The 15,506-nt window shown below is 39.1% G+C and overlaps 1 protein-coding gene across 1 annotated transcript in view; it reads right to left on the reverse strand.

Moving 5' to 3' along the window:
* Nucleotides 1-15,506, reverse strand: part of Arhgef38 (Rho guanine nucleotide exchange factor 38) — a 138,001-nt gene that overhangs the window by 23,431 nt on the left and 99,064 nt on the right. Inside the window, exons 6-7 of the mRNA XM_045144431.1 lie at nucleotides 9,742-9,941; nucleotides 5,630-5,763 (exon numbers count right to left, since the gene is read on the reverse strand). Coding sequence (XP_045000366.1) covers nucleotides 5,630-5,763; nucleotides 9,742-9,941 — 334 coding nt within the window. The remainder of the gene's footprint in view (nucleotides 1-5,629; nucleotides 5,764-9,741; nucleotides 9,942-15,506) is intronic.

Here is a 15,506-nt window from a genome sequence, read left to right on the forward strand (position 1 = left end):
CTTGAAAAATGGTACAGATCATATTGGCCCCAATATTATAAAAAAATCCTTGTTGACATGACAACATCCTGTGATATGCTGACTTTTACAGTACTGTTGGATGGGCTTACAGCACAACTAATATTCAATCAATATTGCAGAGGTACACCATGCTGCTTTATTTGCTGACATTCTTTTTCACACCTTTCACCTATGTCATAGGAGCTGTAGGACTGTAAAACTCTCTGCAGTTTTTAATGGCATATATTCTGTATACAAGTTATACTATTTGTATTTGTATAAAATAGCTAAATTTAGCCCAATCACTGAAGTGTATTGCTTTGCTCGTTGAATTCATTCCAATTTATTTAAGACTTTTTAAGAAAATTGTCTTAGTCCCACAGTTTAAAAGATGTGGTAATATCACCTCAAATTTGCAGGATGATACATAATCTTAGGTCTTCTGTTACAATAAATTTTCAGTTAAGATACTTGTTACATATGTTCAGATTTTGTCATTTTATGTGTAATATCCAATAACACTCAATAGAACATGCTTTTTTATGTTTCTGCCATATATATATATATATATATATATATATATATATATATATATATGAATTTTTTTTTTTTTTTTTGGTTTTTTGAGGTAGGATCTCACTCTAGCTTTGGCTGACCTGGAATTCACTCTGTAGTCTCAGGGTGGCCTTGAACTCATGGCAATCCTCCTACCTCTGCCTCCCAAGTGCTGGGATTAAAAGCATGCACCACCATGCCCAGCTCATTTCTGATCATTTTTAAGGACACATGCTTATTGTACTGATGGTAGCATTATCTCTTAGCAATCAAAAAGTCTACAAGTAGCCGGGCGTGGTGGCACACACCTTTAATCCCAGAACTTGGGAGGCAGAGGTAGGAGGATTGCCGTGAGTTCAAGGTCATCTTGAGACTAATGCCAGGTCAGACTGGGCTAGAGCAAAACCCTATCTCAAAAAATAAAACAACAACAAAAAGAACAAAGTCTGCAAGTAGACATCCATGATGGTGAAGCTTGTGTAACCATGTAAATCCATGTTTCATGGAATGGGGTGTGCACAGCTCATTGCTGTGCTAGGTAATAGTTGTCTGTCTCCGTGTTTCATATGCTTCTTAACTTCACATAGATGACCTTAGAAATGAAAGTACAGAAATGAAGCCATTTGGTTGATATAAAACCCTTCAGTATTCTTTATCTGGAAAAGATCCATGTGAACATCAGAGTTCTTTGTAACACCCACAAGCCCAACATTCTCCATCTTAAATCTGTGTGCTCTCACTCCTTTTTTTTTTTTTTTTTTTTTTTTTTTTTGTTTTTTGAGGTAGGGTCTCACTCTAGCCCAGGCTGACCTGGAATTCACAATGGAGTCTCAGGGTGGCCTCGAACTCACGGCAATCCTCCTACCTCTGCCTCCCGAGTGCTGGGATTAAAGGCGTGCGCCACCACGCCCGGCGTCTCACTCCTTTTATGTGGGTAACAGTGCTATTGGGCAAACTTCATAAATGAAATTTCCAAGGACCCATCGCCAGATATTTTGTTTTGTATATCTTGGCTGCACCTCAGATGACTCTAAAGTGGGTTATTCAGGTTCATGTTGTGAGGAATGTTGCTCACATCTGTATCCCCATAACCAATTCTTTCTTGTGCTCTTTGACGAAATATGCTGTTGTTCCTTGTCTGCCTTATAAACTGTGTTCATATGTAAGGACTATTCACAGGCTAGCCTTTCTGTGCCTCCACCCTCCATTGCTACTCTTCCACTGGAGACAATTTCTTTCTTCTACGTACTGTGAGAATTAGCTTATTTCTTTTTATTTCAAGGTAGGGTCTCACTCTAGCCCAGGCTGACCTAGACTTCACTATGTAGTCTTACATTAGCCTCAAACTCACAGCGCTTCTCCTGAGTGCTGGGATTAAAGGTTTGTAGCACCACGCCCGGCATAATTTTTTTTTTTTTTTCTTGGTTTTTCAAGGTAGGGTCTTGCTCTGGCCCAGGCTGACCTTTGTTTCACTATGTAGTCTCAGGGTGGCCTTGAACTCACAGTGATCCTCCTATCTCTGCCTCCTGAGTACTGGGATTACCACCAGCCTGGCTCCATAATTACCTTTAATTTTTTTTAATTAATTAGTTTTATATTCAGCAAATACAGTCAGTTTGGTACCATTATTAGGCTCATCTGTGACTTACCCCCTCCCCACTGGCCCCTCCTTGTTGAGGTATATGGATCGTGCATTGTGGAGTTAGCCCACAGTTATGGGTAAGATAAATGTCTCTGCATATTATGACCCAACATGTGGCTCTGACATTCTTTCCACCCCCTCTTCCCCAAAATTTCCCTGAGCCATGTTGGGTTCATTTTTGGTCTGATTCAGTGATGAGGTGTTGGGGGCCTCTGAGGCTCTGGCTCTCTGATTTGGTAGGAGTTGATTTTTCTCTATGTTGGGCTCCTTCCCCCTTGTACTGGTATCCGGCTCATCAGGAAAACAGCACCCTTGCTTGTTAAAGCAATTCTCTCCACTGATAAATTTCAAGTATTTACGGTCAGTATTTTACCTAGAACTTATTTATTAAACATAACTTATGTTGAGACATTGAATCACAACCTTTCATCTACTTTCTTTAATTCTTACACAATTATGTGAGGTAGAAATTATGTTTCGTCCCATTTTAGAAGTAAAGAAATAGAAACTTAAGGAGGTTGGCAAGGATTATTAATATTCTCCTGTTGTTCTTTTAAGTGATAAAGCTGACATTTTAGATTCAGTTGTTGATATGGCTGCCCTGCTAGAAACCACATTTCCCAGACTCTCTTGCAGCTATGGATTGAACAAATAAGGTGAGTGAGGTGCTGTATTTCCTTGTTAAGGCTTAACCTTGTAACTCTCTGTAGGATCTGAATATAGACTCAACAATGACCTAGTTACAATCAGATAGTCAAGGTATTATGTCTAGGATGAACATGGCCAATATTGGGTTCCTGGAAGAATATATGAAGATGATTTCATCTGTTTACACTTCAGTACTATTATTTAAGAGAGGAATAAGTGTTAACCTGGCTTCAGTAGCTATGCTTGGGTATTTCTTTGTAGATGCATGGTCTTTGCCCTAATGTAGGAGGTTAGGGAAACTCACACTAATAGGTAGGACCTGGATTAAAATCCAAGCATCCCAAATTCAGAACCTACCCCTGATCATTGTGTATTCGCCATTTCTCACACAGTGCCTGGTACATGAAAGCGAAATACAAGTATGATGAATTGAATAGAATCTTCCTCTTGGGTAATAGCTTTATACCCTAACTCTACCAATATTTCACCTGAGCTGCTGACAAGTGCAAAATTGATTGATTTGAGATTTATCTCTTCTCCAGTCCAGCCTATGCAGCTGATTTTCTGATTAACAGTGAAATGCTTCATTGCTGACAGGACATCCTCTAAAAAGATTAAGGGGAAAAATCTAATTAATATCCCTTCATGCTACTTTAACTACAATTCACTTTTAGTTCATCGTTGAAAAATGTAAGAAGCTGATGATGAATATGTTAAGGAATATAACAGCATACACAAAAGCTATCCTAAATTAGAAGTTGCATATCCTATTCAATAGAATTATCTTGAGTTAAGAAGCAAAATCCCAGTGAGTGTGGAAAAAGCTGTTGTACTATGTTTATATATGCCTACAGATACTATAGCCTTTTCTTAAATTGAGTTTTAATTTGGTTTTATTACTGTTGTTTTTAGTTGAAATGTCATGACTCTCCTTTTTCTGATCTGTGCCCATATACTATAAACGTCTCAAACTTCCCACATTATAGTTCCACTTAAGCTATACTTTGTGATGGACTTAGTGATAAAGTCATAAGTACAAAAATGATACCAGCTATGTGTCTTATATGTGAAGAGAAGCCTAGGCAGAGCAGTATTGGGATTTCTTCCTGAAAGGGCAGAGTAATTCCCATGGACTTTGGGTTATAGGGATGCTCTCTAGATACCTAGAATCTGGCCCAGGAATGGTTTAGTACAGGATAAATATCTACTGTGAACAAGTTAGACAAGTCGATGAGTGCAGTTATAGACTAGGATTGTTTGTTTGGCATGTGAAAGTTGTGCTGCCAGCCAGCTGCCCTCTCTTGCAATTGGCTAGCCATGAAAGGAGCACTCTCTCCTCAGATAGCAAGTGAACATATGTCACAACACTAAAACACAGAAAGTAAAAAAATCATTCATACACCATGTATGAAGAGGTTTACACCTTCATTTGCATGTAAATAATTCAATACGATGCTGCAAAATGAAGATGGTGGTGATTGTGACAATCAGAGCAGCCACCACATATGTTGAGTGCATTTTTTATATATGCATCATCTCATTTAATCCTCATAATCAAGCCATGAGCTGGTAATGGTATAATCCTCAACTTCCAGATGATGACATTGAATTTAAGCTACATGCTCTAAGACAAACATTTGTTGAAAGTAGTCTTCAAACATAATAGGCAGAAATTAAATATAATCAGACTTTTCTCTTAATTTCTGTCTATGCTGGTTCCTATAAATATGAACAGTGCAAATATTGGAATACAGAGAGATATCTATTGGCATTCTGAGAAGGAAGGGGCCACGTCTTATAAAGCTGTAAAGATTTGTTAGAAGAAAGTAAAAAAGAATATAGCAGCTGAACAGTATGGTAGGTACACCATTGAAATCAAAACTGAACCACGGTTGCCTCTAACTCAGTGTAATGGTTTTAAAGAAGTAAACATGGTAAGTAATGAAAATAGGCAAATGAGAAGAAAAAAGGGACAACATAACAAGCTGAGAACTGTCTGTCCGAATTCTGGTGAGCACCCTGCTATAATACCTTCACCACGAACCTTCTACCTCAACATATATTCCATTTGTCACTTTGGGATCATTAGCTGTAAAACACCTGGGGTGTCTGCATAAACGCAGAGTTCTAGGTTGCACTCTTGAATCAGAAACCCTGAAACTGGCCTTTCTCAAACATTCCATATTCTTCTCCTTAAGCACATTAAAGTTTAAAAGCCTTTGCTATCCACTCATAATTTGCTAGGGGTTGAGATAAAAATAGCTCAAGTCAGCCTAAACAGCTGAAAAAACAATTACCATGAATATAATGTGCAGCTGGGGAGGGAGGTAGGATAAACATCACATTAAATTATGTATCTAAAGACTTTTTATATATGAAAAATGGATAAAATGAGCACCAAGGGAACAATAAAGGAAAGAAAGATTTTTGAAAGTAGAAGAAAGAGTGAGATAGGAGGGAAAAGTTTCCCTGGGGGATCTTGTGCAGGTTGAGAGTGGATGCCAGGATTCTTGGGACAACTTTACCCCATGCCCTCTTGTCTGCATCATGTCTTTTGTGGTTTCCTAGTGGAAGCATATGTTTGAAGTCTGTCAAAAACATTCTATCCCTCCTTTTAACTCCCATTTTCCCCAAAGATAGAGAGGAAAACTGATGATCTGAGGGCAATTACCTTGACCCTCCATGTTCTAGATATGTTCCTAAACATAGCAAAACAAAATCCCACAGAAATATCAGTGTTAATGTTCCCTGGGGAAATGTAGGTGGTCCAAGAAGAAAAATTACCTGTGATTCTCCTCTGGTCAAAATCCTTAGATGATTTGTCACTCTTTTTGATTTCTTGCTAATTGAATGAATATTTAGCTTAGACAATTTGTCTTTAAGTGATTCATCCTCATCATTCTTCTTATACTTTAGAACTGAAAAGGAAGAAAGTGATCATATATCAGAACATGTGCAGCATGGAATGCATGCATTTCACAGTTTCCAACATCAGTTTTCAAGATAAGGTTCTATATGGCTTTTGACCCTCTTCTGTAGATGTCATATGCTCTACCCACACTGTCAAATTTGTTCCAGATTCCTCACTCCACTGACCTTCAAAAACTCATTTATTTAAAGACATAGTTACTCAAAGCCCACAATTATTTACCTCCCATTTTAAAGTACTCTCTAGCTCCATTGCCACATTTGCCAGAGTCCAGGAAAAACTCCAGAGGAAGCAGCAACAGGAGAATTGCTTCCAATGTTAGCCTGACATCTACGTCCAGGGAAATAGCAAGAAACACAGAGACAAACTGAAACACATCATAAGAGAAATATAAAGGCTACAGAGAACTCAACAGTAAAAACAAACTGTTAACACAGAAGAGGGAGTGGGAATATTGTAAAAGGCACAGGGTAGGTAGAAATATTCTGAGGTACAGCCCCCCTCTTGGAAACTAAGAAAGGCCCTAATTCCCCACAGTGAATACCAAGGACCCTACTAAGGGGGCACCCCAGAGAAATGAGGATCAGAGGTGAGAAGACACAAGACTATAGCCTCTGTCAAAAGAAATTGTGTGTGTGTGTGTGTGTGTGTGTGTGTGTGTGTGTGTGTGTGTAAAAAAAAAAAATCTCTGGCTGGTGAAAAGACCCTGAGTTTGATTTTCAACAGACAGAATTTTGTTTTTGTTATTAGAATAGGAAAAGAAAACACTTTCTCACTTCTCTGATAATACATGTACTATCTGAGTGTCTTTGGGACAGGACCAAAGTAATGAGAAGACTACTGAACCATGATTTGGCACCTCAGGCCCCAGAATGGTTGCCCACAAGCTCAGTGATTTAGGCCCAGTTGACTTATCTCTCTGTGTTTATTTGGCTTTAAAATATTTTTTACTTCTTTTGTTCAAACTATTTGAGAATCCCAGCATTGAGTGTTAGGAATGTGTAGGATGATGGGTAGACACATACATTATTGATGAGGATTAAACCTCCACAGTTTCGTAGAGAAGAACATGGCAAATCTAACAAAGATAAAAATATTCATAGTCTATAACCAGGAGGTCCATTCAAAGAAATCAAATGTTCTGTTTTATCAAGGCAATTTTCCATTTGCCCTAAGGTATCAGAAACCATGTAAAAGTTTTTCCATAGATAGTTTAATAAATGATTATGTATTCATAAATGGAATGTTACAGGACCAAGAAAGAATGTGATATTATTTGGAAAAATATTCATATGTGATTGTTTCAGAACATAAAAGTCAGGGCTGGTGTGAGAGTCACGTTCTACTTTTCAACTTGATCAGATCATCAGATCAGACATTCCTCTTGGACGGGTCTCTGAGGTTGCTTCCAGGAAGGACTGATGGAAGAAAAAGTCCTTCCTTCAGAGTGAGCACTTTCCTAAGAGTGGGTGGCTCTTCAGGTGGTGGGCTATATATAAGAATGCTCTGAGAGGACGGACATATGCATCCTTTTTTAAAACTTTATTTATAGAAAGAGACACACACAGAGAGAACTTGGTATGCCAAGGCCTCAGCTACTGCAATTGAACTCCAGATGCTTGTGTCACCTTTGTGCATCTGGCTTATCTGGTATCTGGAAAGAGACCGAACATAGGTCCTTAGGGTTTTCAGGCAAGCACCTTAACCACTAAGCAATCTCTGTAGCCCCACAATCCCTTTTTATCTGCTAGGCTGCCTGTGCTGCTTGGTTTGAATTAGGTGTCCCCCACAAACTCGTGAATTTAAATGCTTGCTCTTCAGATGGGAGGTGGAGCCTTTGTTAGAGGAGGTATGTTGCGGGAGTGGCTCCTGGGCATTACTAACCCTAACTTATGAGTGTTAGTTCTGCTCCCTCTCCTGCTGCTGCTGTCCACCTGCTGTGGCCGAAGTAATGTCTAGCCCCTGCTCTACTATCTTTTCCCTTCCATCATTGAGCTCCCTCTTGAGGAATAAAGACAAAATAAACAACTATTTTTCCCCATCAGCTGACTTTGGTTCATATTTTTTGGTCAGCAAAGAATAGATAGCTACAACAGCTGGGGATGTAGCTCAGTGCCAGAACTCAGACTTAGCAGTGGCAAGGCCCTAGGTTCAATCTACAGCACCAAAAAAGCAAAAATCAAACTAGGTACAACATATGTTATAGGAAGATAGAAAGAAGGAAAACGGAGGAGCAGTGCTAGTTAATAGTGTATGTCTCTTTGAGCAAATGGGCAAGAGTTTCTCTAAGGCAAATACCTGCATATCTCTTGTGTGTGTCTTCCCCTTTGCTAGACAGTGACAGGTCCTCTGGAATGGGCACTCCAGTTTATATGTGTACTTCTAAATTGAGACACAACATTTAGCATTCTCCACTCAATTATCTTGTCTGTCTCTCAGGCTATAGGTGGTGTATCATTGTGATTTCAATTCTGACTTCCTTAAGTATTAGTGCGTCTTTGAATTTTAATGCTTGTTGGTCTTTCTGTGAATTATTGGCCTTTTTATTAGAATATTTTTATTCCTGAGTTAATATCAATAATGATGCATTCTAGACAGTAACCCTTTGCATGAAGTCTTTTCATTTTGCTTATGATGTCTCTTACTCAACAACTTGCCCATCTATTCTACTATGCTCCTTTATAATTTTAATTTAAAAATAAATGTTACTTTTGATTAAATATTGAAAAATAAAACAATAAGAGGAAGGGAAATGTTTGGAGCACTTAGCTCAAAACTCCTGCCTGGGGTTGGGAAGATAGGTCAGGTGATAAAGTGCTTGACTTGCTAACATGAAGAACTGAGTTTGAGCCTCAGTGTCCACGTAAAAGCTAGGCTTGGTGGTAGATGCCTGTAATCTCAGTGCTGGGAAGGTGGAGACAGGAGGACCCCTGGGGTCTCTAATTAGGGAATTCCAGACAAAAGAGAGAGACCCTGTCTCAAAAGAGGTAGATGCCACTTCTGAGGACCAATATTCCAGGTTATTCTCTGGGCTGCACATACTCATGCACGTTCCCATGTACGTGAGTAGCATACCTATGAGCATACATAAACATATACACACCTCCCCACATATACTTGGGAAAAACAAGTCTCTGTCATTATGTTTATGTTGATTTGAGCTTTCATATTTGAAGTACAAAGCCAGTGAAACTAATCCCATGGAGAGGACTAGGACTATTGCCTCTGGGATACGTGGCATGTGCCTAGCTTTCCTGTTTCAATATCTAAATTTGACATTAATTTTATATCATGCAAGTAAACTGCCTGCCATGAGAGGAACAGTTACCACCCTCAGCCAGATGAGCCTAATGACATTCCCCTTACATGGATCAGTCCCTCTTACAGGCACTTGTCATACTGGCTTCCCTCCCACTGCTGCAGCTCCCTGACCATGTCTTCTTACCACACAGGCCTACAGTGACACAGGGATTCACAATATGAAGTCTTCAGCCCACAATATATCACCAAGAATTCAGCAAAGGTGGTTGAGTGCTTGAGTGCAGCTGTTTGAGTTATTTGTTTTTATTTTTTAATTTTAGAGAGAGAGAGAGAGAGAATTGGCATATCAGGGCCTCTGCCACTGTAATGGAATGCCAGACATTTGTGCCACATACTGATCATGTGTGATCTTGTGTTACCTCACCTTTGTTTGTCTGGCTTACATGGGATCTGGAGAGTTGAACATAGGTTCTTAGGCTTTGTATAATAAGCACCTTAACCTCTACAGCCCTTGTTTATTTTTTTAATTGGTTATGTTTTTATGCTTCATCGTCTTGTACTAAACCCAGTTGTCAAAGCAAAATTACACTCTGCTCCCAGCCTCTGGATTTCAAAGGATAGTGTTTACTGCAACACCTACAAAACTATTCAGATGTATTTGTCACAAACACAAGCAGAATACCCAATTCATTGTATTTCCTCCTACCTAGGTCTTTCCTTCTTTTAAGTTCATTGATGTTAACATTAATGTCCTTCACAGCTGCAAAGGCATTCTCCAGGGCCCTGTAGTCTGGGTGAGAGGGAGGGGTGGAATTCAGCAGTTCACACAGCAGCAGGGGGTATTTCATCACGCGCTGAATTGGTTTGATCATCAAAGAGCCCATGTCCAGTAGATTCGGTTTGCCTCTACAGTAGAGATAAGTAGTATCAGAATATTTGTTTTATTAACTTCTTTAATTTTGTGATTTTCTTAAAAAATGATTGTTCTTAAAACTATTTTCTTCCTTTTGGCTATATAAAATTTCTAAATAAAAATAAGAACAAAAATGACCAAAAGCAGCAGGGCTGAAAGGTTCAACTATTAAACAAAAACCTAAAAGACAACCAACAAGCATAGCTGCCTGGCTAAAGGTGCTGAAAGCATGACCTCCATTCATGTCCCTCACACAGTTTTGTTTGTACATTGTCACACATACAGGTCTTACAACAGCTTCAGATTTTGTTTTCCCATGATAACCACCAAAAAGTGAATTTTCCCCATTTTATTTTTGTGATTATTGGGGGCTGGAGAGATGGCTTAGTGGTTAAGGTGCTTGCCTGTGAAGTCTATGGACCCACGTTCAATTCTCCAAGTCCCACATAAGCCAGATGCACAAGATGGTGCATGTGTCTGGAGTTCATTTGCAGTGGCCAGAGGCCCTGGCAGGGCCATTGTGGCTTTCTCTCTCTCTTTCTCCCTCTCCCTTTCTCTCTGTCTCAAATAAAAAAAAATAAAAATAGCCAGGCATGGTGGCATATGCCTTTAATCCCAGCACTCGGGAGGCAGAGGTAGGAGGATCACCAGGAGTTCGAGGCCACCCTGAGGCTACATAGTGAATTCCAGGTCAGCCTGAGCTAGAAGTGAGACCCTACCTTGAAAAACAAAAACCAAAATAAAACAAAACAAAATAAATAAATAAAAAGTTTTTAAATCCATTTTTGTATTAGGGTTTCCCAACACATATGGTTACCTAATAGTTGATACTATAGAACTGTCTCAGAAAGTTTGTCAATTTTCAAGGGGTTAAGAAATAAAAAACAGAAGGACTCATAATTCTGTACTAATCATTTACTTTTTATATCTATAGTTTAAATTGTTTGGGCATAACAAGTTTGAATACTTAATGCATTTGCATAAATTCTATATTTTGGGGGCTTAAAGCTACAAAAGTGACATTGGGAATTTCTCAGACTCTGAATTTTTTAACTTTTTGACTTGTCAGTAAGCATGCTCCTCTCGTCATTCAAAAAGTATGCTTGTCACTGAAGATTAGGTTTGTGTTAACCTGTTTCAATGCCAAAAGTTTGCTATTTGTCCACAGTTTCTTAAGACTCCTGCAGAAAAAACGATTTGTAGGCCTTAATGAATGTTGTTGGGTAAAAATCCAATATAATGAGTGGGAAGGGCAGAAGCAGAAATCCCTGAAACTCAGCGACTTCAAGAGTGAGTCCCACCTTTAGATGGCACCTTTCATTAAACCCAATTATATTTTATTTTATTCACATGATTTCTAAAGATATTTTTCATACAGGAGAGTTTTTAAACATTGATGCATAGTAGCAGTGTAAAATTTTTCTTTCAGTGGCAACATATAATCTTTAAAATATGATAAGTCTCTTGTTGGCCAGGTGTGGTGGTACATGCCTTTAATCCCAGCACTCAGGAGGTAGGAGGATCACCAAAAGTTCCAGGCCACTCAGACTAGATAGTGAATTCCACATCAGCCTGAGCTAGAGTGAGACTCTACCTCCAAAAACCATATGTGTGTGTGTGTGTGTGTGTGTGTGTGTGTGTGTGTGTGTGTGTGTAGCATCTTGTTTATTCTGAGGATATTAAAATAAATGTACAAGATGGAAAATATTGTTAAAAAGTAGAAAAGCTACAAAACTGTAGAAATGGCTTAGCCCTTAAGGCATTTACCTGTGAAGCTTAAGATCCCAGGTTCAATACCCCAGTACCTACATAAGCCAGATATACAAGGTGGCACATGCATCTGCAGTTTGTTTGCAGTAGCTGGAGGCCCTCAAGCATCCATTCTTTATCTGACTCTTTGTCTCTCCCTCTCTTTCAGATAAATAAATAAAGCGGGCATGGTGGCACACGCCTTTAATCCCAGCAGTTGGGGAGGCAGAGGTAGGAGGATCGCTGAGAGTTCGAGGACACCCTGAAAATACATAGTGAATTCCAGGTCTGCCTGAGCTAGAGTGAGACCCTACCTTGGGAGGAGGGGGGAACAGATAAATAAATAAAATATTTTAAAAAGTAGAAAAGCTTTAGTAATTAGCTCAGTGTGCTGGTTTTATCTTTTTCTTCTTTTTTCCCCTTGGTCAATAATGAAATTGTTGTAATAGTACAAAATGAAATCATATATATATATATTCTAAACAGAAGACTTGCCAAGTTTGGTTAAGGTCAGCATTACCCTCTCTCACCAAGATGGAAGTTGCATATTTAGAGCCCCTACCACAGAGTTCAGAAGAAATTTATAAGATGCAAGATCAGATTATTATTACTGTGACCTCTCTCCCTAACCACTATCACATGATGACTTCTATATGGCATCCTTAACCAAAACTTCTCTAATCACTATACAAGACTGAGCACTCCTATCTGAGTCTTCGTTTGGGGCCTCTGAGATGAGGGCAGATCTACACTAGCCAGTCACTACACAGGAGAAAATGTTACAAAGCTTGGTTAAGCCACTGCCTCTGATCTTTCAGTTAGTAGGCAGTGATTCCTAAAAATTTTATAAAGAAGAGAAATGACACACTAATAGATAAGACATATACCTTTAAATTTTCAATAGATGGATTTTTCATACTTAAATGTTTTTAAACATACCAATGTGGACAGACAATAGACATGAAATTTGAATAACAAAATAAATAAAGAAATGTCTAACAAAATAAGGAAAGTGCATCATTAGAATGGTCTAAAGGCATCTCAGCGACCACATAATCAATTCTTCATTTGATAAATGAGAAACTAAGGGCCTTTAGTGATCATGTGTTTATATACACACAGGCATCCACAGATACATGAACACACCAGTCATCATTATGTCTCTCTTTTCTACTCATCATATCACTTGTTTTTCCAATCATTTTCTTTCCTACTTTTCCAATTTATGACCAATGTCTCCATTGCAACTACATTTCAACCATGACTTTAGTATACTCTCAATGCAAATATGTATACCGAGAAATCACTGGACTTTCAGATTTTCTATCATGCACTTTATTTTTTAATCAAAAAATATTCTGGGCTGGAAGATACTCAACAGTGAACACTGCAAGTTTTAAATTTTGCCAGCCAGGCCAAATGAGCCAACAGGTGCAATAGTGGCATGTCTGTCATGGTGGAAACCAACTGCCCTCTAATTAGACTGGAGGCCCGCTCCATGGGAGGGAATACATACCTGATACTGAAGACTTAAAATAGGGGTAGGTAATCATGAGCCCTAAGGGTATAAAGTCTGCTGCTGTCTGGCTAAATGTACATACTGTGCTTATCAAACTGACAAGTAAGCATATCTCTTAATGTTCATATCCTTATATTAATGCTACTCTCACTTTTGATAGAGAATCTTCTCTTTTCAGATGGCAGTGACCTTGGAACGACTCAGAAGGCATTGTGGTGGTAGAAGGAAGTGACAGGAGTGCTCAGCACTGCAATATCTCCATCACAACTTCCAAGGCTCAGGGTCTATTGTGGAAGAGGTGGTGTAAAGAATGTAAGAGCCAAAGGAAGGGTAGGACGCCTTACAATATGCTCCCCCAAGACACAAAATGGCCCGAATATCCATGACTTCACAGTGCCTGACACTACCTACCCAAGACCATCATTATAGGAGGAAAAGATCACTACATCAAAATAAAAGAGAGACTGATTGAGAGGGGGAGGGGATATGATGGAGAATGGAGTTTCAAAGGGAAAGTGGTGGGAGGGAGGGCATTACTATGGGATATTGTTTACTATTGTGGAAGTTGTTAATAAAAACTTTAAAAAAAGATTTAAAAAGTGTGCATCATCCAAAAAAAATTTCCTGTGCTGTAGAGATGGCTTAGAGTTTAGGGTGGTTGCCTGCAAAGCCTAACAACCTGAGTTTGATTCCCCAGTACCCACATAAAGCCAGATGCAGAAAGTGATGCATGTATCTGGAGTTCATTTGCAGTGGCTGGAGGCCCTGGTGTCCATTCTCTCTCTCTCTCTCACTCCTTGAAAATAAATAAGATTTTCATAATGTTTAAATAAATAACTGAGGGAATTTGTTCATATGCTGAAAAACTTTAATGGCACAACAGGTGTAAAGATGAAAGGAAACTAAAAAAGCTACACTTTTAAAGGAAAATGAATAAATACTACAGGTTTGCAAGAAAGTAGAGTTGCTTTAATAGGCTTTAGCTTATAATTCCTACCTATTTATTTCAACTGTATTAAGAAAGGGGGAGGGGCTGGGGAGATTGCTTAATGGTTAAGGCACTTGCCTGCCAAGACTAAGGACTCATGTTCGACTCTCCAGATCCCATGTAAGCCAGCACACAGTGATGCAAGCACACAAGGGTGCACACGCACACAAGGGCACACATGTCTGGAGTTAGATTTCAGTGGTTGGAGGCCCTGGTGCACCAATTCTCTCTCTCTTTCTCTCTATCACTGTTGCTCTCACTCTCTTGCAGCAAAAAGGCCAGTCTGGAGCTGGGCATGGTGGTGCATGCCTTTAATCCCAGCACTTGGGAGGCAGAGGTAGGAGGATCTCCAGGAGTTCGAGGCCACCCTGAGGCTACATAGTGAATTCCAGGTCAGCCTGAGCTAGAGTGAGATCCTACCTCAAAAGACTGAAAAAAAAAAAAAAAAAAAGGCCAGTCTGTTGGGCTTGCCTCAAAAAAAGGGGGGGGGGGTGAGGGGCCTGGAGATATGGCTTAATGGTTAAGGTACTTGACTGCAAAGTCTAAGGACTCAAGTTTATTCCTCAGTACCCACTTAATGCTGTATATGGCAGGTGGCACATGAGTCTGGAGCTTGTTTGCAGTGGCTAGAGGCCTTGGCATGCCCATTCTCTCTTTACATCTTCCCCTTTGTCTCTCCAACAGAGAGAGAGAAGAAGTGAAAAAGAAAGGAAAAGAGAAGCAGAGATGAGAAGAGAGAGAAGTTGGTTATTGGTTTCCAAGAGAACTGGGTGAAGCAAATGGGAAAATGTCAGTTATACCAAAAACACAGCCAAAACATTTTATAACTGATGACCAGGCAGCATTTTCTTACATATCTGAAACAGATATTCTTCAACAATAGGTAATCTCATCAAAATACAAAGCAAGTCAGGAATGTCAGATAGTAACTTCATCAGTAGTTACATTATTGTGGGATTACAGTTAGAATTCCCTGGGAGTAACTTCATGAGTGGACATTACATTATCTATATCGTTATTGTTAGAGTTTCTTGTGAGTGTTCATTTGATCATCACAAAATATTTAATTCTTCAAAAGCTATTGAAAATACTATCTAAACATAATCAAATATTTCAAAGAAAACCTAGTTTTAATATGATCATTTATTGTGTGTGTACACTTTCTTTAACTTAAAGCAAAAAACCCCAGATGAATTAAAGGGTATAGCTTTCTTTTTGCACTGCCCTCCTTTTTTCCCTGTCACAAAACCAACCTGGCCCTTTAATTGTATCCTTTGAATACATTACTTCTTTTCCATTACT

Source organism: Jaculus jaculus, chromosome 2 (assembly GCF_020740685.1).
Source record: "Jaculus jaculus isolate mJacJac1 chromosome 2, mJacJac1.mat.Y.cur, whole genome shotgun sequence".
In the NCBI taxonomy this organism is placed as follows: domain Eukaryota; kingdom Metazoa; phylum Chordata; class Mammalia; order Rodentia; family Dipodidae; genus Jaculus; species Jaculus jaculus.